Source organism: Indicator indicator, chromosome Z, assembly GCF_027791375.1.
Source record: "Indicator indicator isolate 239-I01 chromosome Z, UM_Iind_1.1, whole genome shotgun sequence".
NCBI classification, from domain to species: domain Eukaryota; kingdom Metazoa; phylum Chordata; class Aves; order Piciformes; family Indicatoridae; genus Indicator; species Indicator indicator.
Window position 1 is genome coordinate 74,520,124 of NC_072053.1, and position 26,320 is coordinate 74,546,443.

The 26,320-nt window shown below is 43.8% G+C and overlaps 1 protein-coding gene across 1 annotated transcript in view; it reads left to right on the top strand.

Moving 5' to 3' along the window:
- KIAA1958 (KIAA1958 ortholog) overlaps positions 1-21,804 on the top strand; it is a 44,984-nt gene extending 23,180 nt beyond the window's left edge. Inside the window, exon 2 of the mRNA XM_054398099.1 lies at positions 21,683-21,804. Coding sequence (XP_054254074.1) covers positions 21,683-21,804 — 122 coding nt within the window. The remainder of the gene's footprint in view (positions 1-21,682) is intronic.
- The last annotated feature ends 4,516 nt before the right edge of the window (positions 21,805-26,320 follow it).

Consider the following 26,320-nt stretch of genomic DNA (forward strand, 5'->3'; position numbering starts at 1 on the left):
CAATGTAAGTTCATTAAACCATTTACATTTTTTTGTCTGTTCTGGTTTTTTTTTTATTGTTGTTTTTGTTTGTTTGGGTTGATTTGTTTTGGTTTGTTTTCAATTTTGTTTCCTGAGGCTCATTTATGCTAAATGGGGAGAATTTCCTGAAGTCAGCTAAAGGCTACTTCTAGCTTTTGGGTTTTCTTTTTTGTTGTTGATTATTTTCTATGTTCAAAATGTTACTAGTCCTTAGACTAAAAACTATTGTTTTCAATAATATGCAAAAGTATAATGGCAAAACCACTGTCATATGCATAATTTTAACTTTTTGAGCACAGGTTGTTAGTATTTTGTCTCTGTGTATACATAATGGGATGTCTGCTGGCTTAAAGCCACTCTTTCAGTGTTCTGGGAAACGAGTGCAGAAAACCCCACAATTTTATCTCAAAGTGTACAGGGGGAAAAAAAGGAAGCATCAATTATAAATGAAGCCATCATTTGAAAACCTCAAAAAAATCATAAAGTGTCATGTTAGTACATACTTACTACAGAAAATGAAAAGCTGGGTAGTTTTAAATGCTGGAAAACAAATTTAAGTCAGGTGCACATAATCTGTTCCCATTGCAGACAGTAGAAAATGTGCACATGAATGAACAAAGGCAGAATTTGATCCCTAAAGCCCTGAAATAATGAGTACTACTGTTCCAACATTTGACTTTGCAGTGTGGTTGTTCTTCTCTAAGTGCAGGGAACACATTAACAAATTCAGTATTTCAGTGCATGATTCTAATTCTTGACCTTTAAATTTATATAAGGTACTTCTTAAGTAATTCAGCTTAGTTTATGTTCCATGAAGATATCCGAGGGCCATGATGAGGGCTTAGGCAAGTCTGCCCATTGAAGTCTATGAAAGAGACTTCCCAGCTGACTTCCCATGAGTGTTGGATCAAACTGTTACTGAGGGGCTTTTTTTTTGTTTTGTTTTAGTTGGTTTTGTGGGGTTTTTTCATTGTTGTGTTTCTTCATGCTTGTTTGTGTTTATTCCTTCACATTCCTGCATTGTCCTTCATATTTTTTAGATCTGCAGCTGTGCAGTGACTTTTATCATCACTAATTCCAAAGAAAGGTGAATCAAAGGTAGCAGACAGAAATGAAAATAACCCACTTGTTGCCATTTAAAACCTGTTTTCTCTGTTGCTAGGATGGAATGTTCCTGTATGGGAGGGAGGTGGCAGAATGCCTGCACCTCATTTAAGCCTTATTGAAGGTCTATTTTGGGGATAGGTAGGTAGCAGGTGTGCCACTGGAAGGTTTAAGAGCAGAGATTTCCACCATAATAAACATCTATCCTCCCACAAAGCTTCTTGCAGGTGATACAGCCTGACTCTGATCATTTGTGCTACACATATAGCAAGGCTGGTACAAAGTCTGGATGTTGTATGTGCCAGCTGTTCCAGGGTCCTGCAGGCTGTGGCAGTGTAACCACCAAATCTGCAGCCTCTGAGTTCCTAGCTGCTGTCTCTCAGGGCTGTAAGGTAGGCAGTGGATTGATGAGCACTGGTGGTCATTCCTGCTGCAGAGCTATGCCCCTGTAACTTCATTCTGGGGCTTGAGACCAAATCATGACACTGCTGAGGTGAGTGTAAGCTGTGTCCATGGCTTCAATTTGCACTATGGCAAATAAAACTTCTAGGTAAAGGAGGAAGAAGTACAAAAAGACTTTGGGTGGTGCCAGCAAGGCAGCTGTCTGGCTTCCAGAGGAGGTCATCCATCCAATTACTGTTTGCACAGCCTTACCTTTTCATGGCAGTGATTTTAATGTAGTACAGTTAAAAACAGCCTCTCAAGGCCTGTGCTGCTCTCTGTGGGATTCCTTTGCTGTGCTCTTAATGTAGGGGGTCTGCAGTGTAGGGGGTCATATGACAAGTATCTCTCTCCCATTGGCACTCGTCTCCGTTTCCATGGTTCCCAGTAGCAGCTATTGCAGGATCTGACCTGCTTCCCCACCTTACCTTTCCTGTGCTGCAACACAAGGCCTGGGTATGAGCTGGCCTTTTTGGGCCAGTGTATCTCTGTTTCCCACCTCTCCTTCCCTGCCCAGCCACCTCGCTATAATGGGAAGAGCTACCTTCAGCTTCTAGGGGAAAGAAACCACCCCAAGTTATGACTGCTTTGTGTCTCTCCTCAAGCCCCACAAAGCAGAAAACCAGAACTTACAACCAGATTGCTTCTCTCACTGCTATCAGGCTCAGAGCTTGGCAGTGGTTCACATCTTCTGTGGGTATGCCCTAAGCTTCATAGTGGACTATTTTGTGTGGCCTATTTAGTGTGGTAATTCCACAATTATTCTTGTCTCTGGATGTGGATGTGCCATGCTGCAAGCAGGTCTTGGAAGTACTGCTTCATATTAGTGCTGTATTTCAGCCTTTACACAGAGCTTGGCTCCACTGGCAGAAGCCAAAATACTCAGAGTGGCCCCGAGGAAAGAAGATAGGCATTTTTGGGGTTTGAGCTGGGAGGTCATAAAAAGAATTTCCCATGACTACTTGACTCCACATATTGAGTTGTGATTTGCTGTTGTATTAGGATGCTAATATCAAGCCTGTGCACTTGGTGAGTCACTATCTCTGATACCCTTGGCTTAGCAGGGCACATCTGCACCTTTTGCTAGCCTGCTTTGGAGATAAGCTGTGGAGGATGTGTGCCTGCTGTCATGGCCTCAGTGTTACAGGGCTGAGTTTGTTCTTTACAACATCTCTAGTAACTCCCATCTTCAGTTGGTGCCATGGCAGGCTGCCTGGCAAATTCTATCAGAGCAGCCCCAGATAGACTATTTGTTGAAGCAATGGAATGCATATGGCCAGAATATGATACCCAAGTAGTATCATAACCTCAAAATACATCTATTACCTTTGAAAGGCATTTAGCACAACATATTACATAATCTTCATTTGTGGACAGTAGCAAGGAATTGAATGACCTAAGCTTAAAGAAGGAAGGCTCTAGAAGGGTTGTTATCTCAGTGGGAGAGAGACTTTTGTTTTAAACCACTCTCGTGCTTTTGTCCCATGCTAGTGGGACAGTAGAAGTCACGGTCACTGTGGCTCAGTTTGCAAGTGATAACTTAGTTGCTTGCGAGAGACAATTGTCTCATTGCTTCAAGTGCAGGTGTCAAACCTGCTGCACCAGCAAGTTGCAAGCTCACCATGGTGATGGGCAGCTTTCCTGGTTCTAAAACATGGCAATGTAACCTGAGACTAGTGATGCCAATGCTTACAAGCCTTCCTCTCTGCCTAAGCGAAGGATTGAGATCTTCTACCATGGCTCTGGGTACTGAGTACCAAGTATCATGCAACCAGAAGGGCAGCTGGCAAAGCACTGTGCTGCTGCTGGCCAGCGTAGGCTGTAAGCTGGGTGGAGTAGCTTACAGTGAGGCACTGCAGGCAGCTGGCTGCACTCCTGACTGCGTTGTGCCCCCATGTAAAAGCTGAGCTTTTGCCCCATGCTAAAGTCTGTGATTCCTATAAGATGCGGGTAGCAGGCTCCAAAGTGGGGCTCACTTCTCTCCTTACATTTTCTTTTTTTTCCTGACACTCACTATTCTTTGATCTGGTGTTGGACCTCTTTAGTGAGTCATCTCAGCTCACTAACCCAGCAGAAAATGCAGTAGAAAAAGGAAGAAGTCAGATAACATTCTGCCAGATTAGTGATTTGAATCTGCTCACAAACTGAGATGCAGAGCCGGTGGGAGAGACTGAAGAAGGTTTTTCCCTACCAGCGTCACACAGTCTTTAGCCTGGCTCAGCTACTGGTGTCCTTGGAAACCCATTAAAAGTTTAATGCTGACTGAAAGCCTTCTGAATTGTTTGCAGACATGTTGTTTGCCTTCAGAACCATCTACCAGCTTTTGAGAGATCTGCTCAGTGCTACCAAGAGCAAAATTTGGCCTTGAACTCAAGAAAGAGGCAGAGTGCCAAAGCACAGGCCTGCACACAGTGCGAAGGAGTCTGCACCAGTGTGCTCAGGCTTTCCCACATGGCCTTCTCATGACACCAAACCAAGAGTCAGACATGGGGGTTACACATGGGTGCCACTGGACTGATCCGGATGCAGCTGTGCACAACACATGCACTTGGATCTGTTCATGTGATTTGACATACAGCTGGTTACCATAACAGCTGGGCAGAGCTGTGGGCAGTTGGGTGGCCTAACTCCTGGGTTAGCAGTCGCTCATGCATGTACTGTGGGTTTGCACAATGTATGTGTGTTCATGCAGGTGGTTGGAACTGAAGTCACAGAATCACAGAGTCACAGAATTTGAAGGGTTGGAAGGGACCTCCAGTCTGACCCCCCCTGCCAACGCAGGATCACCTAGCACAGGCCACACAGGAACACATCTTGGTTGGCTTTGAAAGTCTCCAGAGACGGAGACTCCACAACTCTGCCTGGGCAGCCTGTTCCAGTGCTCCATCACCCTCACCATAAAGAAGTGTCTCCTCATGCTGAGGTGGAACCTCCTGTGTTCTAGCTTGTACCCATTGTTCCTTGGCCTGTTTTTGGGCACCACCAAAAAGAGCCTGGCACCTTCATCTTGACACCCACCTGTCAGATATTTACAGACCCTGATAAGATCCCTTCTCAGCCTTCTCTTCTTAAGGCTAAACAGCCCCAGGTCTCTCAGTCTGTCTTCATAGGAGAGATGTTCAAATCCCACAATCATCATTGTAGCTCAGCTGGACTCTTTCCAGCAGATCCCCGTGTCTCTTGAACTGGAGAGCCTGAAACTGGCCACAGTCTTCCAGGTGTGGTCTCACCAGGTCAGAGTAGAGGGGGAGGAGAACCTCCCTAAACCTGCTATACACACTTTTCTTAAGGCACACTAGGATGCCAGGAAATCTTTGATATGTGAGTGTTCAAACTGCCTGTTTAGTTTTCAAATATTTGTGCAACAAAATGTATTTTGTTAAGTGCAGAAGAATGAGATACTGTTGGGAACTACATTGTAGACTACACTACAAGGAATCACTAAAATAACAGCACATCCCTTACTCATTTGCATAGTGCAATAATTCTATGGCTGAACATCCAGGCTATTGGCATGTAGAACAACCTAACAATGGAATCAGTGTCCCTGTGGCACATTGTCCTCCATGAAGAATATCAACATTTTTGAGCTGTTTTGTGGGTTTGGTTTGCTGTGCACTGGTACTCAGTCTACAGCATGGCTGCCCTCTTAGAAAGCTGAATAGAGAATGCAATGCAAGCGCAACATGTTGTAGTGCTGTGCATGCTTGTCTCAGAGGTTTGTGACCACATCTTGTTCTGCTGCTTGTGCAAGCAATGTGGGGTGGGAAGATGGGGATCAGGAAGAGCAGGTGTTGTGTCACTCTAGAGCCTGGGCCCTAAGGACTGAAACAACCTTAAAGGAAGCTGAGATTCCTGTTGCACTAGGTTTCCTCCCTGTCCAGCTCATATTTACCCTTTCTTGTCATTGTGTCTGAATACATCCCATAAGTGCATTGACTGACCTGACCAGCACATGTGATGCATGGGCTGATCATTCTTTTTGACAATAAGCTGCAAGTGACTGTGATGGACTGATTGATCTTCCCCATCCTCAACATCCCTACTCCTCTGACTGTCCATGGTGCTCTAAATATTCCCCTTTCCTGGCATCTGCACTGTGGGGCATGGGGACTGTTTTGTACAAGGGCAGCTCTTGGCCGAGAGCTTCCTCTCTGCTTACCAAGTGACCTTTAGCTTTGGGGATAACACACTCAGGGCAGACCGCCTTGCGCTGGGTACGCGGGGCTCATGGGATACTGTGTGCGAGCACTCCTGACGCTCGCATCACTCCTGTAGAAGCACTCTCCCTCTCTCTTCTCTCCTTTTTGTGAGGGAGCTTTCAGATCATGAAATGAGACAAAATCCATTCCTCTGTAGAGGACCAGCAACGCATCTGTGTGCTGTTTGTCCTTCCACTGACGTCTTTAAAACAGGACTGAAGTGATTCATCCTGGACAGTACACAACTTGTGGCCTCACTCCATCGTCTCCTGTGGTGTGGGCAACAGGGCATTGGGACCCCCTGACTGGACTCCCAGAGGCAGTGTGAATGCATGGGAAGGGGGAGAGCTTACAGGACGCAGAAATGTAATTTAATTTGCCTGAAAGGAGCGAATTCATGCCTCTGGGTTAGGGTGGAGAAGAACTCAGCTCTTCACTATGAAACATGGTGGGAAGTGGATCTGCACTTCTTAACAAGAGTACTTTATTAAATGTCAGTGTGAAGAGGTGGCTACTTTGCTGTCCTTGAGAGAGAGGATGTATTTTCTTTCTCTGCTTTCATGTGTGTACTGAATCTGCACTCTCAGAGCTGAGGAGGAGTGTGGAGAGAAGGCAGTCCAGTGTAAAGCGTGGCTATATTACTAGCCAAAAAAAAAATTGAACTATGTTTTGTGGTAACAGTCTCCATGTTCTGAGCTGTGCTTTGGGGTTGGGGTCATTACCACATCAGCTTGGCAGATGTGTTTCATTGCTTAGCTAGCATGGTGTTGCTGCACCACTCTCCAAAAATCAAAAGCCTGGGGTAGCTTGTCAAGGACACTCCTATCAGCCAGGCATCTGCAAGTCAAGAAGTGGGGGAGGCCGTAAGCACAAATAATGACAGTGCTTTCCCCATGGACAGCATATGATGGATACATGAGACCAGGCCATATCTCCCCAAGGGTTTTGGAAAGCTGAGGGCCACCAGAAATACCACTCCTCCACCTCTTTCACAGCAGCCTAACTTCAGCTGGTGATGGAGTGACCCTTCTGAGGACAAGTTGGGTTCCTCCAAGCCCTGGTGAGTTGTATGGTTGCACTGTTTCCAGCTCCAGTTGTGTGAACCAGGTGCTAGCTCGTTTCTCCCCACTGCACTCTCTCTGGCTGAGGCCCTGCGAAGCTCTGCTGAAGTTGTCCTCCAGCACCTCAACTCTTCCTGGAAGCAGCAGAGAGGCATTTACAGAGGTAAAATGCTGGAAAGTTTAAAAGCCCCACAGCTTAGAGACCCCTGTGAGGTTACTGAAAAGTTTGCTTCTAGCCATTTGTTGGAATGAGTTCAAAGCAGTGGTGATGTCTAAAGCTTTAATTCCTAATCTGATAGGGAAAAAAACATCAGTTTGGCATGAAATTTGCTCATTACATGAACTAATGGGTTTTAACATAGTCTCTGGAATCTCTGTCATGAGCAAGGATTTCTTTTTCCCTCTGTTTTACTGATTGGTTGGAACGTCAGTTGGTAATGCAGACAAAATTCTATTTGTTTTATTATACAAATGCCATTAAATGAATTGTCTGTGCAATGGAAATGGACTTAGTGTTTCAAAGGGATTAGTGCTTTTGCCTGATCTTTTATTGTTATGCTCAGCATTCATTACACAGCAGTCTCTGAAAAAAAATCAGTACCTTTCAGATTTCAATTTGATCTTTTGTAATGAATAGAGATTTTGTGCACAGTGTTTAAGAGACTGGTGAGGTAGGTGCTTGCTATCACTGAAATTCAGTACAGTTCAGGGTACAGTTTCAGTGTGAATGAGGAGAGGTGTTTAGCACTTTCACAATGCTTTAGGAATCTACCTTTCTGGGGTTTGGTTACTGCTACACTTTTATACAGTCCAGAACAAGCAAACACAAACCAACACTCCAAAAACAGTCTGGTGAAGGGAAAATAATCAAGAAAATGCAAAATGTTTTGGACAAAAATGTGTTATTTTTACACTAGAAACCCAAAATCTTAATATTACAGATACTATCTCTGCCACTTCAGCTATTATTTTGTTAGCAAAGACATTTCTTATGCCTAGAATTTGGTCTGCTTTCTGAAGGCTGCAGTTTTGCTGGGACTGCCCTCCTTATTACTACAGCATGTTCTCAGCTGACCTAAATCACAGCCTTAAGTAGACCTTGGTCTGCACCACATTACTCCTGCCAGAAATCTTCTTCTGCTATCATGCATTTAATACACTTACATTTCCAGCCTGAAAACAGGCCAGTGCAGGGCACACATTTCAGCCTCTGTATCTTCAGCAGTGGGTGCAAACCACAGATGCAGAAGGCAAGGCAATAGCAATTGGCTTCAAACTGATAGCTTTTCTGTAGGAAGACAAATCTGTTAATGGCTCTGACTCTGAGCCTGCACCAAACAATGCCTGACTAAATTGCTTTTGTTTTCTTCATGATGCATATGGTTCACATCTTGCAAGCTTTGCCTTCTGCAGGAGCTTTCTCTCTGAGCAGATTGCAAGTCTGGATCCCTCTGCACAAGGGTAGGTGCCTGGATGAGAAGTGTAGGTGCAGAAATACACAGAGTATTCAGGGATATGCAGACAGAATGTGACATGAAATCTCTTAATGGAGTCTGAAAGCTGTGAGGGGAAGAGATGGTTAGAACCTGGTTTTGCTCTCATTTGTGGCAGTGCTGGCAAGCCGGGTGGTACTACTGCTGGAGAGGATTTGGTGTCAGCTGTGCAGAGCACTGTGAGAAATGCATGCCTGTGGTGCCTGCTTCCACTAAGTTGGGCTGTAAACTGCACCTGGCTGTAAGCTCATGTCTAGCCCCTCTGGAGCAAATGGGTCTGAAGTCTGGGAAAGGACATCACTTGGCCATAGCTGGGTTGTCAGCATGTTCTATCTCTCAAAATCATCTTGAGAGCGGTCAGGGCAGATCAAACATTCAAGACTGGAAGAAAAGGAAGTGGCAGAGTATCAAGAGTATGGTGAAGATAGGGGGGAAGAGCAATGGGCAAGCCTGGCAAAAACAGAAATTCTGGTTTTGTTTTTTCTAATGAAGGCAAGCATAATCCTTATCATTTAATATCCTGCTTTGTTTTACACTGGAATTAGAAAATCTTTGCATTTATTTAATTATCTTCTGGCTATAAGTCTGCCTGTGAAAAGCATTTTTGCTGTGACAACCCTCGGTCTCATGGTGAGTAGTGCTATGGAGAAACAACTACAGTAAGGCTTTTATCTTTCCCTGCATGCAATGTTTAATCTTTCTAATCTTTTAATGTGAATGTTTTCTTCCATTTTGTAGACTGACAAGATTAGTCCTGCTTCTTCCAAAACAGCAGCTGAAAAATGTATCTTGCTTAAATGTAACCAAATTTCCACCTAACAATGTGAATTCTCCTAAGTGACCAATTCATTCATTCTGTAAGTTAAACCTCTCTCTAAGGCTAACTTCCACTCACTGACTTTAAGGACAACTCAACTTTTTAAAGAACAGTTTGTTAAAAAAAAAATATATATATATATATAAAAAAGAAGTAGATTTTGTTAATTCTTTTTGGTTTGTTTTATAAGAAAAAGATTCACTGTCTTGCCAAATTATTATTAATAATAATAATGATGATTCTATGCATTGTCTGATTCAGTGGTGTTGCTGTTGAAATTTTGCATGTTTTCCAGATGTTCTGACATTTGTGTGTGTATCTGGTACTTGTAAAAATGCTAACCATTGCTGCTATGATCACCACTGTTGTAGGTAACTGAAAACTATACTATGAAGCTGTGCCAGTTAGCAGGGGTTTTGTGTGTGTGTGTCATGGTAAAACTCTGCATTCTGCTGTTCATTTCCTGTTTTAAGCCAGTATTTAGTGCCTTCTGTAGAAGGAATCAATATGTTGTGGTAGATGGGAGGTGCCAAACTTATAATATCTTGTTCTGCACAGATGATCACTTACCAGCTTGAAAAGTAAAAAGAAAAAAATTAAAAAAAAAAAGAATTCTCTTCTCCATCTTTCTTTGAAGTCTATTTTCATTAGTTTTCATTTAGGAAAAAAAATACACCACCACAAAAAAAAAAAAAAAAAAAAAAAACACCAAAAAAACCCCAAACAAACAAAAAAAAACCAACCACCTTTACTAGAACTGAAAAGAAGCCATCTTCCCCAGCAACACCTCCTGCAGAAGCAGTCTGCCAACTGTGAGTGCAAGGGGTACCCAAATGAATGCGTGGTACCCAAATGCTCCCAAAGGATCCAGTGATTAGCTGAGCCTGTTCAAGTCACTGCAGCCCTCTGATCTCCATCAGAAAGTGTTAGCTCTTGCAGCAGTTGTGAGCTTGCCCTTGTAAACAAGTACCAGCCTGGTCAAGTGGTGAATTCGAGTTCCATATCCACTGAAGCTGTAACTGCTGCCAAATGAAACTTGGAAGTGATTCAAGCCCATGATTTTTGGTTTCATGCTTTCATGGCACACAAGCCTTGTTTATCAAAATTCTGACATTGCATTTTCGGTTCCTTTTCCACCCTCTGCTTAGAATCTGTCAGCATAGCAAACAGATGCTCACATGCACATTCGTATTGGTTTTGACAAGATTGTGACAGGCTGAAATTGTAGCATACTGCAATCGTGTAACAGAGACAGGCAGGAGGGAAATGCAAGATGTTTGTGTCTTGTGCATTTCCCAGCCATCCAGCATGGTCAGCTGTACCTGGGTGAGTCTTTAAAAGAGCGTTTTGTATGGAGACAAGACTAACCATCAATTTTCCATCTCTACTGCATCAGTTTTCCATCTCCACTGAGAGCTGAAAGCTTGTTACAGGTCTTTAAAAGGTTTCAAATCAGAATGCCAAGTTGTCAGAAAAAATGTGTTATTGGGAAAGTCAGAGTCCATTGAATCCATCCTTCAGATACTGGTCTGAAGCCATCTCTGTTCCTCAGCATGACAATTTACATCCTGTGTGTTGTAAAATACTTCCAAACAAGAAGTTTATGTCAAAACTTTCAATGTAGCTGCTCCTTTTTGTGATAAAAAAGCAATAGTAAAGGATTCACTGAAAATTGTCCCATGTACTAGGTTGCAAACCAGGCCCCTGCAAACTGATGACTTTGAAAACTCCAGGTGAAGATCTAAACCTTATTAGGGTGCTCAGAAGTCTTTTACAGAACTTCAGTTCCCATGTCTGGATGGAACAGGGCTCTTTTCAGAAATGCTGGACCCTTTTACTGTGCTTCAAAGAGCAACATCTCAGGCTCCTTCTGCTAGCTCAGAAGTCATCTGAGACCACTTACATCGTGTTTCTCAGTGTTTTGCTTCCTCAGTGAGGAAGTTTTGACTTGGCAGAACACCCATCCATGTGGCCCCAATACTAAATATACAAGGCAGCAATACACTGTGTGTCATGCAATTCTTCTGTTTGTAGCTAGATCTGAGTCTCCAGGGCCCCACCAGTTGCACTGATTGTCTTCCCAGTTGGTCTTCCTAGCTCCTTCTATGAGTTGGCCCAACTTGCAAAATACAAAGGAAAACATAGATTCCTGCAGCACAGCAGCTGATCTTCCCCCATCCTCTTCTGCTGTGAAGCCTTGCAGACCTGCATTATCTTCAGCTTAGTTCTGAATCAAGAGAGAGATCAATACCCTTTGTTTAGCAATTTGCATGCTGGCAAGGCAGTTACAGTCCTGCAGATGCAGACCTGGCATTAGGATTTAGCCTGCTGCCTAAAGCATGCCAGTCTCTAGTGGCATTTGTTTGCTTTCCTCCATGGGTGACTGGTTTCAAGACACAAGCTGGTTGATACTAATGATGTGCTGGTTCAGATACCACCTTCCAGTCACTGTGATGCCTTCAGTGTACATGTTGTCAGTCCTGTAATTGCTTCTGTAATTGAATTTTGACTGAAGAGCAGTATATTGCAGAACAAACTTTCTTTTATCTTTCTTCCCTTCTCCCTTCCCCCCTGTTTTTCTAATCTCAAAAAACCCAACCCCCCAAATCAAACAACAAAACAAACCCACAAACAACAGCAACCACCAAAAAAACAAACAAACAAAAAAATACCCCAGCTTAGGCTGTGCTGCTGAAAGGGGCCAGGAGAGAATTTTCCATCTAAACTCCCCCAGTGGAATTTGGAGATTTAGCCCCAGCTGTAGTCAGCTATTTAAGGCAGAAATCTTAGCATAAACAGTGCTGTGTAATTTCCACTCTAAATGCAATTTTTGGTAGACAGAGCACCTTACTACACTGATCTCTTGCTCCTGCATTTGAGAGATTATATATACAACAATTTATTAGGAATGCATTTTAATGCATTAGACTTTACAAATCTAGAATATCTGAGTGGGGGGGAGGAGTGAGACAGGGAAGTCTACTAGATAGTTTTCTGAAAACATGAGAAAATTTGGCAATTACATTCCATTTTCAGAGCTACCTGTACAATGTCATTGTCCTCAAATTGCTTTGTTTCTGGAAGTTGTACAGTGTCCTGAGAAAAACGAGCAAAAATACTTCACTGCTGTAAATGAAGAAAGATTTCATAACCTGCCTTGAGCTCCAGATCTCCACCTGGGTTTCCAGGGCTAGTAATCCTTTTACTCATCAGCTGGGTAAGTTTTGATCCATATGGGTGCCATATTGCTATTTCTGCAATGCAGTTTTAAGAAGAAAACTTCATACAGGGTAAAGGACCTTCACAGGTGAAGCCTGATATGGTCAACAAAGCAGTCTGTCAGTTGTGCCAGCTGAGAACTGACTTTTAGTTGTGGCTTTTTGTTTGTTTGTTTTTCTACTGCACTCCACTCTTCTTTAATTGAGACTGAGTAAACAAATGTATGCTGTACTACTGTCTGCCACACTTCAGTCAGATGTCTCCTTGTAAAAGGTTCTTCCAGTGTTGGAGTGCAAAAGTGCCCTCAGTAAGAAGGAAATAAAATAAAAGAGTTGTTTTTTTTTTTTTAATGGTGTTTGAGTTTCATCCCTTTCTCAGTTGTCAGATAATTAGGCTTTTGAAAAGAAAGGATTCAGTCGTGTCAATTACTGTATGACATTCACTTTTACTGATCCAAACACTCTGGAGGTATTCTGATCTTTACTGCACTTCAGCTCCACTTTTATTCCCTTATGATAATCATTAAGTCTGGTTCTGCTGCATTAGAGACTGATTTCACTGATTGTACCACATTTGGTACTGTTGCAGTGTGACATTTATTTTTTGGGTTTGTTTTGTTTTGTTTTGTTTTCAAATTTGTATTGGTACAGCCTTTAAGAATTAAAGATCATTTAAAACATAATCAAGATAGTTGTTGATGTCTGTGCTAAGTGCATGCTTTATTCACAGTATTTTGTCTGTAATTAGGTGTAGCAACCAAGTCTCATGTATTTAATAAACTGTTTTCTGCAAACTTGACTGCTTGCTTTAATCAGGTGAAAACAATTTACTTGGTTCTTTGAAGTACATTGCATAAAAAAACACAGCTTGCTCTCAGCTTTTCAAGCATCAGCAATAGCTGGGAAGTTCCCATGGACCTGTGATGCTTTTCATTTATCAGGGCACAGATAGGCTCACCAAGAACTAATTGCTCTCATACCCTCTCTTACTTATGGGGTTGTGTTTCAAGAAAGCATTTAAACAATTGTTGAAGTCCTTCCCTGCTCAGGAAAGTACCTAGAAGCAAGCATGACTTGAATCATGTGCTCATATAATCTCACTTCAGCAGGACTGAAAGCCTACATCCTGAGAGCCTTTTTGGAATTAATTTTCCTGAACCTCACCTGATTACATTAAATCCAAGGCACAGTTTGTCTTGAAATAATTTATTTTGCATTTAGAAGTTCAGCAGTAAGGCCTGCTACCATGTAGGTGTTCTTTTTAAATGTTCATGTAGAATAATATTAAAGATATATCCAAGGGTATATATGCATCTTTTAAGAGAGTTGCTTGTCAAGTTTGAATTTTACCTTTGTTCAAGAGGTTCTAAAATCAAAGGACCAGAAAAATTGAAGTGAGTAAATCCCCTATATTGTGAAAGAGAAACAGTCCAGGTGAAAAAAATCCCTCAAGAGCTCCAGCTAAATCCTACTGAGCTGCTAATCAGGGGATGACAATTGTGTTGGAGAAGGTCAGAGCATCTCAGGTTCTGCCAAAGGAACATGAGAAACAGGAAAAATTCACAGGTGAGGGACACAGGAGCATGACTTAAACCAGATTTTCTGGGGCTGCATTTCCATCACCTGGAAAATTCTGCTAAATAAATCCCCTTCATGCTCCTTAGTGCTAGTGGTGGGATTGTGTGGTGGTGTTGCTCACCCCATCAGCATGTGAAAGGCATTGTGCCTGCCCTGGTTTCATCTGGGACAGAGCTCAATTTTCCTTCTTAGTAGCTGTAATAGTGTTGTGTTTTGTGTTCAGTATGAGAAGAATGTTGATTCTATAAGTTGTTGCTAGGAAATCGTTTCAGCTTCCCATGTGTTGCTAGTGTGGAGGAGCACAAGAAGCTGGGAAGGAGCATGGCCAAGGCAGCTGACTCAGGCTTGCTGAAAAGAGTATTCCAAACCATAGAACATCATGCTCAGTATACAAACTGGGGGGCAGCTGGCCAGTGGTGACAGATTGCTGCTTGGATATCAGTCAGCAGGTGGTGAGCAATTGCATCGTGCATCACTTCCTCCCTCTTTTAATTCCTCCCTCCCCCCACTCCCTCTCTCCTTCCCTTCCTTCTTCCTTCCCTCCCTCCTTGTCGTTGTTATTATTTTATTTTTATCTTTTAATTATTAGACTGTTCTTAACCCAAGAGATTTGGGGATTTTTTCCAGTTCTCCTCCCCACCCCACTGGGAGGAGTGAGGAAGCAGCTCTGTGGTGTTTAGCTGCTGGCTGTGATTAAACCATGATGATGACAAAGGGCCTGCCATGGTCCCTGTGACAGGTAGAAATTAAAAACAGAAACGTTTGGATGAAGAGACAGGAAAGTGAGGTATGGAGAGGTGATAGTCAGGGGCTACCAGGTGCTTTTGCTGTCTGTTGCAAACCTGTTTCAATTAAAATCCATAGCTTGGATTAAACTGTCTTCACAGAGGTTCCTTTGGTCTAAAAGTGAGTATGCAGATGGCTAATGGTTAACATAGTTAATGCAGGGTCAGCTGAGCAAACTCGTGGAGTTCTGGTAGGTCAGCTACCTTCAATTTTCCCTTTGCACTCTGTTTTAACCCAGACTGGCACTTTAAGAACTTCTGTGGTTCTGTGGCCCAGGAGATGGCTGCATGTCCTCTTCTCCTCCTCTCATAGCCAAGGGTAACCAGCAGCAGCATGCACAGGTTGTGTGCAGTCTTGCAGGATTCATGCCTTATTGCCTATTAGCTAGGCAAACAGCACTGAGCAATCTGGAGTGCTTGCCCAGGATGATCTCACAACCCTGATGAAGTTTCCTGGTTGCAGCGGAATGTATCTGAATATTTTGCTTGAGATACTCCTTAGAGATGTTGCTTCAGAATGTCATGACTTCAACTGCAGGACTGTCATGATGCTCTGGATTATTATGGCACATTGCCTCTTAAGACAAGCTTTGGAGATGGCAAAGTGGGGTCTGTAACTCACTCTTGGTTTGCTCTGTCAAATACACCAAAGACAAACGTGTGTCAGCAACTATTCCTGGAAAAATCTACAAGATTTCTTTTTAGAATAGCCTGATGGCCTACTGTCTTACAATCCTGAAGACAAAGCCCTGCATGTAGAATGATTTTTCATCTCAGAGCTTGTGTGCTTGCAGCTGCAGGCTTTTTAGTTACGAGTCCCACACAAAACATAGAAAAATCTGCTTCAGATGTACACAAACGGAAGGGCAGGCAGAAGCTGAGGAGATAGGATGCTGCTAGCCATGAAGCCATTAATGCTGTAATACAAGACTAGGCCACTCATCTGCATTTGGAAGGAGATTTCTGTGTGTCTGGACATTGGTGAGGGACACTGAAACATTGCTGGAGCCCCACGGTGGACAAATGTTTTCATGTGCAGAGGATTGCCTAAAGGATGGAGCTAAGCTGTGTCCTTTGCAATGCTATCTGCTGTGGACATTGTCTCTCCACAACTTCTGTGTCCTTCAGGCTCCTGGGTATGGAACCTCTTCTAGAAGAGGGGCTGAATACATGGTTGTAAAATGTTGTCACCAAGCTGTTCAGTAGATCATAAATTTGTCAGGCCATATTGGTGCTGTATCAAATGCTTGGTGCCTGAACGCCATCATGGAGTAGAGGAGGGTCTCCCTGCCAGCTGTGAGAGAACCAGGTGGCCCCTAAACAGCATCTGAAATCCCTGCTGCTTCTGGATGACACTGGTATCTGCCAGGAGCCTCCAATACATGTCAGTGTCTTTGCAGTATGGGCTAACACAAAAATTAGTTCAAGATGAGTAGAATCTGGGGATTTTAGGAACATCCAGATATGGCTGGGATATTTACCTTCTTTATTTAGGGTAGATGAGCGGAGGGAGGATGGAAAGTCCCCACTTTTTTGGATGTAGTGCCACAGAGACGGTGACGGCTAATTTGCAGTATGAACAGCAGCAGGCACTGTGTGAGGAACTGCCTTTGCTTTAGAAGAACAATTCAGAGATGTAAAAGGAAACAAGATCTGAGACCTCACCAGTTCTGATAGCAACTTACAAGGTCCTCTGGCAGCCCTCCCATTCTTCCCTCACCAAATACACACAGAGCACAGCTCCTGGCCTCAGCGTGAAGAAAAGCATTAGGTGTCTAGACATTTACCATGTGCATTTCAAGTTAAAAGGTCTGGCATGGAGCACCTACAAACCATCAGATAACAGCATGTTTGTCTGCATGGAGATAGGGTGTGTGCATGTTCTGGCAAGAAATGACACACATAACTGTTTCTTTCCTGTATGATGCATCATCTCAGTGACAGAAGTTTGGCACGAAGGCTTGTGCCTGCACAGATGTCTGTTTAGTGTGATTCTGCAGGATTTCTGTCTGTTTAGTGTGATTCTGCCACGAGTGTGACGCTGGAGAATCCAAACACCAAGAGGATTTTTTCAAAGGAACCGTCGTTACCAAGGTGCTCAAGTGCTGCACATTCACAAAGCAGCCCACATACCCTGAGGTGATTTTGAAAATAGGCTCTCGAGTAAGCTCCAAGAAGAGGGGGCAAAAGAACAAACAAACAAAACTAGGGGTGAAGGAGCAGGACTCAGACTGAGGTACAAGACCTCTTCTGTGTTTCTTAGTTACTCATGACCTGCCTGCAGCAGCACAGAGTCTGGACTTGCTTTCTCAAGGCTGCCTGTGAATTCACACATGAAAATGCAGTCTCGTAGGACTTCATCCAGAACCTGCAAGTGCTGATGTGATTACATCCCAGAGTATCATTGTCTGCAAGACCTTTCTGGTATGGGGACTATGTTTCTGGCTGCTTAATGCTGCTCCTAATTCTGTTCAGCAGGTCGCAGTGACAGCTCCTGTCCAATGCTCAGTAAGGCTGTAGGTTTTGTTACTGTCTTCTGGTGTTTCCCAGCACCTCAGTCAAGTACTCCATGAAGTGTTCAGGCATCATTTAAAACTCTTAGAACGTCATCCAGCTGCTGACAGGCAATGTTGGGCAAAGAGCTTTGTGTTTTAATATGCAGCTGTTAAAGTCAGCAAAGAAGGCAGCATGGGAATACTCTTATCTTTGAGCAGAGCCTGTGCACTGGTACGCTTCAGAACTAAGATCTCAGCCTTTCCCAGGTCTTCTCCACACTATCCAAGAATGAAAGGGACAAATTATTTTCTCCTGGACAAAATAAGAGAAAAGCAAGGATGATCTGTTTCCTGAAGGAGTAGAAAACTGGGTAATTCTTGTTCCAGTCATCAGAAGACAATACAGCACCCTCACAGATGGTGGCTGATAACACACCTGCCACCACTGCATCGTTTGTTTATTTCGTTTAAATTTTATTACTCTAAGACTGCAACTATTAGAGCTGCACACTGCTCACAGCAGCCATTGCTTCCTGATCTGGCCACACTTTCAAGACTTAGAGGAACTCAACCTGATTTTTGTAGTTCGAGTTCGTGAGGACAAGGTGTCCAGTGGTAAGAAAATTAAAAAGGTGATATAGACTTTAATGAGCACACTGCACATAAGGTATGAACCACCCCTGAAGGGTTATCTCTCTAGCCTCTTCCAGAGCAGCATTTTGCTCATGTCTTGGGTCTGAATTAGCTCTAACAACAAGCTGTTATTAGCTGAGATTGCTCAGCTTGGTGAAGAGAAGGCTCCAGGGAGACCTAATAACCTTCTAGTGCCCGAAGGGGGCCTGCAAGAGGGATGGAGAGAGACTGTTTTTAAAGGTCTGGAGTGATAGGACAAGGGGCAACGGCTTCAAACTGGAGAAGAGTAGATTTAGATTGGATGTTAGGAACAAGTTCTCTACCATGAGGGTAGTGGGACACTGGAACAGGTTGCCAGGAAGGCAGTTGAGGCCCCATCCCTGGAGATACTCAAGGTGAGGCTTGGCAGTGCTCTGGTCAACCTGATCTAGTTGAGGATGCCCCTGCTGACTGCAGAGCGGGGTGGACTGGGTGATCTTTGGAGGTCCTTTCCAATCCAGACCATTCTATGATTCTGTGTAATTCTATGTTACTATTTGCACTATAAACTATCAGAGCTCAGCTCAAACCAGATGCCCCAGTTTTGAAAATCCGGAATTTGGAGAAACGAGAAACTATAACTTAATTTTCTAGTACATAGTAAACCCTGCCTTGGGAAGCCAGAAGCAATCCAAGTCTCTGTCTTCAGCTGTGGTTTGGTAAATTGCTTAAATGATGAAATTATTCAAGAAATGGCCACCATAATTTTCAAACTAAGTCCTGTCAGAAATTAATTAATCCCTGTGGGATTAATTGCAGTCTGAGGACTTTAGTGAGGCTGGTGCTGTTATGTCATGCGGGGCAACTGGCATTATTGATTTTAGCAGAGTGGCTGGAGAGCAGCCGGTAGGAAAGGGACCCCGGGGTATCGGTTGACAGGAGGCTGAACATGAGCCAGCAGTGTGCTCAGGTGGCCAAAAAGGCTAATGGCATCCTGGCCTACATCAGGAATAGTGTGGCCAGCAGGAGCAGGGAAGTCATTCTGCCCTGTACTCAGCACTGGTTAGGCCACACTTTGAGTACTGTGTCCAGTTCTGGGTCCTCAATTCTAGAAAGATGTTGAGATGCTCAAACATGTCCAGAGAAGGGCAAGAAGGCTGGTAAGGGGTCTGGAGCACAGCCCTACAAGGAGAGGCTGAGGGAGCTGGGACTGTTTAGCCTGGAGAAGAGGAGGCTCAGGGGAGACCTTATTGCTCTCTACAACTACCTGAAGGGAGGTTGTAGCCAGGAGGGGTTTGGTCTCTTCTCCCAGGCAACCAGCACCAGAACAAGAGGACACAGTCTCAAACTGTGCCAGGGGGAAATTTAGGCTTGATCTTAGAAACCATGCCTGAACAGCCATTGCAGGAGAGCTGCAGCAAGGCCTGAGGGCACAAGAGAGCAAATGCTTGCCAAGAATACTGCTGCCAGATGAACAGCTCATCATTACCATTAACACCCTGGCCTTTCTGAAGCACAGCTGTTTGCCTACTAACTTACCATGCAGGCCTCATGAAGCTGCTGACCAGAGAGACTTCCATCTAAGTTAATGGCACCTGAATTTTTCGCAATATTCCTGCAGCTCCATCCCTGGGCTAGCGGGAAAACAAGGTGGCTCCACAGGCAGTGGTCATCACCACAGAGAGAGGAGGATCATTTGCCCTCAGCAAAATTGGTAAACACATCCAAGTTTAGAAAAAATACTTACAGCCTGTCTTTCACATGGAAAGAAGTAATATTTTTGTCTGCTCACCATCTGCAATGTACAGTATCATACAGAATCACAGACCATTAAGGGTTGGAAGGGACCTCAAAAGATCCCTTCCAGAGCAGGATCACCTGGAGTGGGTCACACAGGAACATGTCCAGGCAGGCTTTGAATGCATCCAGAGAAGGAGACTGCAACCTCCCTGGGCAGCCTCTTCTAGTGAAAAAAATTCACCCTCACAGTGAAAAAAATTTTCCTTATGTTCACATGGATCCTCCTGTGCTCCAGCTTGCACCCACTGTCCCTTGTCCTGTCACTGGACATCTCTGAGAAGAGCCTGGCTCTGTCCTCCTGCCACTCGCCCTTCACATATTAATAAACATTAATGAGGTCACCTCTAAGCCTCCTCTTCTCCAAGCTACAGGACTCAGCTCCCTCAGCCTTTCCTCATAAAGGAGATGTTCCACTCCTTAATCATTTTTGTGGCACTCTGCTGCGCTCTTTCAAGCAATTCCCTGTCCTTCTTGAACTGAGCAGCCCAGAACTGAACACAGTACTCCACAAGCAGCCTCACCAGGGCAGAGCAGAGAAGGAGGAGAACCTGTGTTGACCTACTAACCACACCCCTTCTAATAGACCCCAGAATGGCATTGGCCTTCTTGACCACAAGGGCGCATTGCTGGCTCATGGTCATCCATCTACCCACCAGGACCCCTAGGTCCCTCTCTTCTGCACTGTTCTCCAGCAGGTCAGTCCCTATTCTATACTGTTCTTTCACAGACACAAGACTCTACACTTGCCCTTGTAGTTTGTGAGACCTTTCCTCCTTGTCAGGCTTGCATGGCAATGTGTGTTTTTCAGATGTGCATAACTCTTTTTTTTCCCAGCCTTCTTCATTGGAGGCTTCAGGAGGAGAGCCTAGGCTGTCAGCGTTCCACAGACCACAGACCAAGGACTCCTGTTTCAGAAGTGTCCAGAGCTCAGAGGATCAGAAAATATGCTTACATTGGCAGCCTGTTCATGGTGCATCTACTCAGCTTCCAAGCTTGTTTTGCTTGCCATGGGTTCTTCAGTTGGTTTTATGCTGTTTCTTTACCCTGCACATACTACATTAAGAGCAAAAGCTGCAACAATGAAAGTCTCTTTTTAAAACCACCTCTTTGTGCAGAGTTACACCTCTGCAGCTGTAGTAATAGTCAGGTATGGCTGCAGAATTAAGGGTTAGAAGGAGAAATCCATCCTCTTGGGTGTACCACATTTGTGCTTTTCCTGCCACACTGAGATGGTCACCATGGGGATCATAAGCTCAATGCACAGATGCTCAGAGCAACCTTTCACAGCTAACATGTACTGAGCTGCAAAATCTACTAGCTTCAGCCCTGTAAAAAGTAGACTTAAAGTATAGTGGCTATAATAAAATTATAGTGGTATCATAAAAATGTATTACTCTTTCATAAAGGATATTAAGTGTCTGCACATCTATAAAAAGGTTCCACATCAATCCTCTACTTTCAGTTCCTGTCTGTGGCGCTGAAGCTCTCCTTTTAGGAATTCACTCTTCATATCTTCACTTAAATCATGGTGTTCATAAAGATACACCTGCCTTTGGTCTCACTGAAGCAAGGGGTCCTGACTCTGTTGTGCTTACCAAGAAGTAGGAAGGGGATATGAGTGGAAAATCCTACATGCTTAGCATTGCCTGTCCAGCTTGCAGACACTCATGGAGGTGTGACACACTGGAAGCACAGTCAGGCTGTGTGTGAATAGGACAAGTGTTTTTCTCTGCTTCCTGAACTGATAACAAAGGAACAACCTTTGCCTTTGTCACCTTCCCACTGTTTCTGCAACAAGGTAAAAGGTACTATGTTAGCCTCTCTGTGTGACAGTACCTTTTTAGCTTTGCAGCAGCCTTAGGGTGGCTTTATGTTGTTGCCCTTCACACTGTATCTGGGTTTTCAGCTCAGAAACTCATGGGAAATCATCACATCATGTGTTTCATCTTTCTTAAATTCCTCATGTTGTAGAAACCATCAAGTTGCTCTTAGTCAGAAATGGTGACAGCATGTCTCTAGGGCAAGTGGGTTTTATCTTCTTTCTTTGTTTTCTAGCCTATTTGACTAAGCTCAACAAGTTTGCTGTCTCTAATTCTGATGACGACCTCAAGTACCTGTGCATTAGTGCTATGAGCCCCAACACCACCAAGGCTACCCTCTATGCTCTCAACCTGTAGACACACTGGTGTACAACCAAAGAACTCTGAGACTACACAGACATCACCAAGCTTAGAAAACTTTGCAAAATTCTGGGTTTTTTTCACTGTGAAGGTAGCCAGCCCTCCTGATCAAACAAAGTTACCATGAAGATTGAAAAGAAGTGCCATTTCAGCATCCTTTGCATCCTTGTGTTCTTGGAGACCTTCCAAGTTTCTCTTAATAAAGCTGTAACCTTTTCTAATTCACTCTCTACTGCCTTCATGGTTGAGCCAGTAGCTTGGAGATCCAGGGTGATACTAAAGATTTCCATATTCATAAGACTTGCAGACAGTCTTGGCCTCATGCTGCTGTGTGACAAGATTTCCTGCTGTCATCCTAAGGATGTATTACTGGCAGGATGTCTGCTCCCAGAGCGAGCCAATGAAATTCAGAGCACTGGATTTTCGTTTTCTCCAAAAATGAACTCCCAGCAAAATCGGTGCACACATGAAAGTTAAGGACTGTGGCTAAGGTCCACAGCTTGCAAAGCCCCACTCAACAATTTTAGAATTTTCTGTTAAGTTGATCTCAGCTAAAGCAGCCTGACTGCAATACTGACATCTCATGGCCAAAAGAAGAAGATGCTGCTGCTGCTACTTTTTTATCCTCCTCCTTTCTCCTCCTCTTCCTTTTTCACCTAAAAAAACCCCAACAAAACAAAAAACCAAAACAAAAAAAAATTAAACAAACCCAAAAAACTGTATGTATCAGGTAACAGAGTATTACCTCCAAGTGTGTGGTAGATCACACATATGAACACAATCCCATTTCTGTGTGACTGAAACATTCATAAAAGCCAGGAATTTGCCTCCTTTCTTCTGAATCTGGTTGGTTGGTGGCATTTTTGGATTTTTTTTTTTACAGCTGGTGGACAAGTGGTGCCAGCCAGTGAAATGGATCTGGTCTGCCTGCACCATGAGTTTTCATTGCATCTCTTTTGCTTAAATAAACATGTAGCTTTTCCTCAAGGATCTAGGTCACCAAGAAACAACATTCTGGGGAATTGTGGAAGGTGATGCAGATTTCTTCAGACAGAGTACAGAGAAGCCCTAAACATGTCTTCCCCATCTGTAATGCATTTCCTTCCCATAAGGATCTTGACTTATCTTTGCCCTTCCTCTTGTTCCAGATCCCATCAATGAAGCTGAGTGAACAGCTGGAGGACTTTTACATCACCATGAAAAAAACACAGATGGTTCTGACTTTCTAGCCACATCCCACCAGGCTATCCAATGGGGCCTCAAGAATCCTGGTGCTAGTTCCTCCCTTACTAGCAGCACTTGCAGGTCTTCTATGAGAAAGATCAAGGAGAAGCTTAAGGTCTTGATCAAGGCTGAACTGGTTGACAGCCAGCTGAACATGAGCCAGCAGTGTGCCCAGGTGGCCAAGAAGGCCAGGGGCATCCTGGCCTGTATCAGGAACAGTGTGGCCAGCAGGACAAGGGAGGTCATTCTACCCCTGTACTCAGCACTGGTTAGGCCACACTTTGAGTACTGTGTCCAGTTCTGGGCTCCTCAATTCTAGAAAGATGTTGAGTTGCTCAAATATGTCCAGAGAAGGGCAAGAAGGCTTATGAGGGTTCTGGAGCACAGCCCTATGAGGAGAGGCTGAGGGAGCTGGGGTTGTTTAGCCTGGAGAAGAGGAGGCTCAGGGGAGACCTCATTGCTGTCTACAACTACCTGAAGGGAGACTGTAGCCAGGTGGGGGTTGGTCTCTTCTCCCAGGCAACCAGCACCAGAACAAGAGGACACAGTCTCAAGCTGTGTAAGGGGAAGTTTAGGCTTAATCTTAGGAAGAAGTTCTTCACAGAAAGAGAGATTGGCCATTGGAATGTGCTGCCCAGGGAGGGGGTGGGGTCAATGTCCTAGAGGTGTTTAAGAAGGGACTAGATGAGGTACACAGTGCCATTGTCTAGTTGATTAGTTAGGGTTGGGTGATCAATTGGACTTGATCTTGGAGGTCTCTTCCAGCCTTGTTGATTCTGTGATTCTGTGCCCTGTCTCACAACTGTGTCTACTTCTCCCTTTCTGACAAGGAAGAAGTGTGGTGGATGGGATGCCTTGGAGACGACAGCCCTGTAGCTTGGCTGTCTATAGCGCTGAAACACAACAGCCAGTACCTGAACATGCAAATATCACAGGAGCATGTGGACTTCACGTTTGGTGACATTGAATTGCCCAGAGACTCCCATGAGAGGCTGGTTTTCACCAGAACAGAAAGCATGAAGCAAGAAAACAGGGTGAAGGTGAACAGAGCATGGCTGGATGTACTGCCAGTGCTCAAAGGGAACAATCTCTGCCCATACTGCTTCCCCTACAAGTCCGTATACACACACTTGCTCATAGTGCAGGTGGAGGCCACACCTTCCTTCTACCTGATGGCACAGAAGGAGGTGAGCAGCATGGGGAATGTCTGATTCAAGCAGCAGAGGATGGGGATCTGCTCCCTCAGGGGTGTTATCCCCAAGCTAGCAAAGAAACTAAAGCTGGAACACTGTAAATGTTTTACTTTTGTTTCCACCCCTCAGGCTTCCAGGAAGTTTGTCCCTCTTAGCTTCCACCAATAACTTAACTCTCACCAGCCAGCATTCCAAGTGCTTTGCTCAGTAGCTTTAGTGTGATGTGAAGAGGGCAGGCTGCTTTCAAATAAGAGCAAAAAGTGGAAAGACAGGACAATAAATTCTTCCTGATCAGTGTGCAGTCCCATTCTGGGGATGAATACAGGCTTGTTCTAAAAAGCAGGGATGCAGTGGTCTCCTTCACTACTGACACATCTTCTGAGCAAAGAGGTGGTGGAGAGCATTTTCCTTATAGGAGGCAGTGATTTGTGTACTGTGGATTTTCCTCCTCAGCAAGCCTAGCTAGGAGAAAGGAGGCTGAGTTTTGGGGACCTCTTGAAGCTGAAGGGTTTATGCTTTCTTTTCAGAACTACTGTACAAATGTTACTGTCTTGTGAAGCATACTTTTTGATGGTTCCCAGTTTTCTTCACTTGTTTGGTGCATTGTAAGTAGGTATTTTTCAATACCTGGTCGTTTACACTGGGTCTGTGGTTAGTGCTAGAAACCACAATTTGCTTTACCAAATAAACAGATTAAATTAATTACAGCATGCCCATAAGACAGCATTTGTAGTCTGTCATTCCTAACTGGTGAACACTTAACTCAAAAATCATCAGTTTAGGGTTGTCCAGGTTCTGACACATCTTAAAAGAGGCTTATATCAGAAGTCAAATCTCCTGAAAATGGAAACACTCTTAGATCTGGCATCCAAATTGTGTAACTTTGAAAAATCAGTAGAAATAATTGCCTGGAATTTCTGCAGCTACAGCTTGGTCAGCTTTGTATTGAGAGGAAAGCTTCATTTCAGCTGGAGCTGAGTCAGCCATTGAATCACAAAGGAGAAAACCTGGGATATCTAAAAAAGATCTGGGGACATGCAATCTGAACATTTGCAATCTGCTTCTATTCTAATAGAAAGTTATGGCTTTTTTCCCACCAGGTTGCAAGGCTGTGAGAGAACTGATGAAGTTTACCAACCCTATATATGGTCATTGATTTTCTAGTAAAGTGTAACACCTTGAAATCACAACTTCAGTCCAAGAGGTACATGGTTGCAAAGATTAAATAATGACCTTTTTTTTAAAGACAGCCTATCCTTCCCTCAAACTTCTTGAATTCTTTTATTTTTAAATATTATCTTGATTTATAGCACCTCTATGTTGTAAAATGTAATACTTCTCCTCTCTTTTAAATGCTTTTGGACAGCATTATTTTTATTTTTTAAGAAAGTAATTAGCTGGATATTGAAACAGCAGCATCAATTTTTGCAGGGGAAAGATCTGCTAGAAAGATCTGCTATCTACAACCCTCATAGGCTTTGGACACTACTTCCCACTATTAGGGTGATTTTTTCCCAAGATTCTGACCTTGGCAAACCTTGGCAGCCTTTGCTGGAGAAGGCAGAGTATGTTCAGGAATTCCAGACAAGCTCATGTGATGGAAATAGGAGCTTCTGCACAAAAAGGCCTTTAGGTGTACACTGTGGGCATTGTACCCAGAAGAAAGATGCTATTCGTCATCATTTTATTCTGTTCATTGTTTGATGATGAAGTGCATTCCTTGCTAAGAAATACCATTCTGAGTCATGCAGGGCAAACCACCAGTTAAGAGGGAGGAAAAGCAGAAGTTGGGCTGGGACAGGATCTGTCTGTGAAAGGTGCAGAACCATCTGTGCTTACACAAACTATTTTGAATCCTGTGTGTACCCAGAATCAAATTCTGTTCAGTAACTAGTCGAGGAACTCGTTCTTCAGAGCTGCTGACCTGCTTGGAGCTCCTCCTGCAGTCACTGCAACCAAGCAATTACCAGCCTGGGATCTTCTGCTGGCTGCTGACTGTAAAAGCAGTTCTAGTAGGCTGTGCTTAGGCACCAACAGGAGGTATGACAAGCCCAGTGGACCTCCCTCTGATCTCTGGAAACTGTTTGTTTTATTTG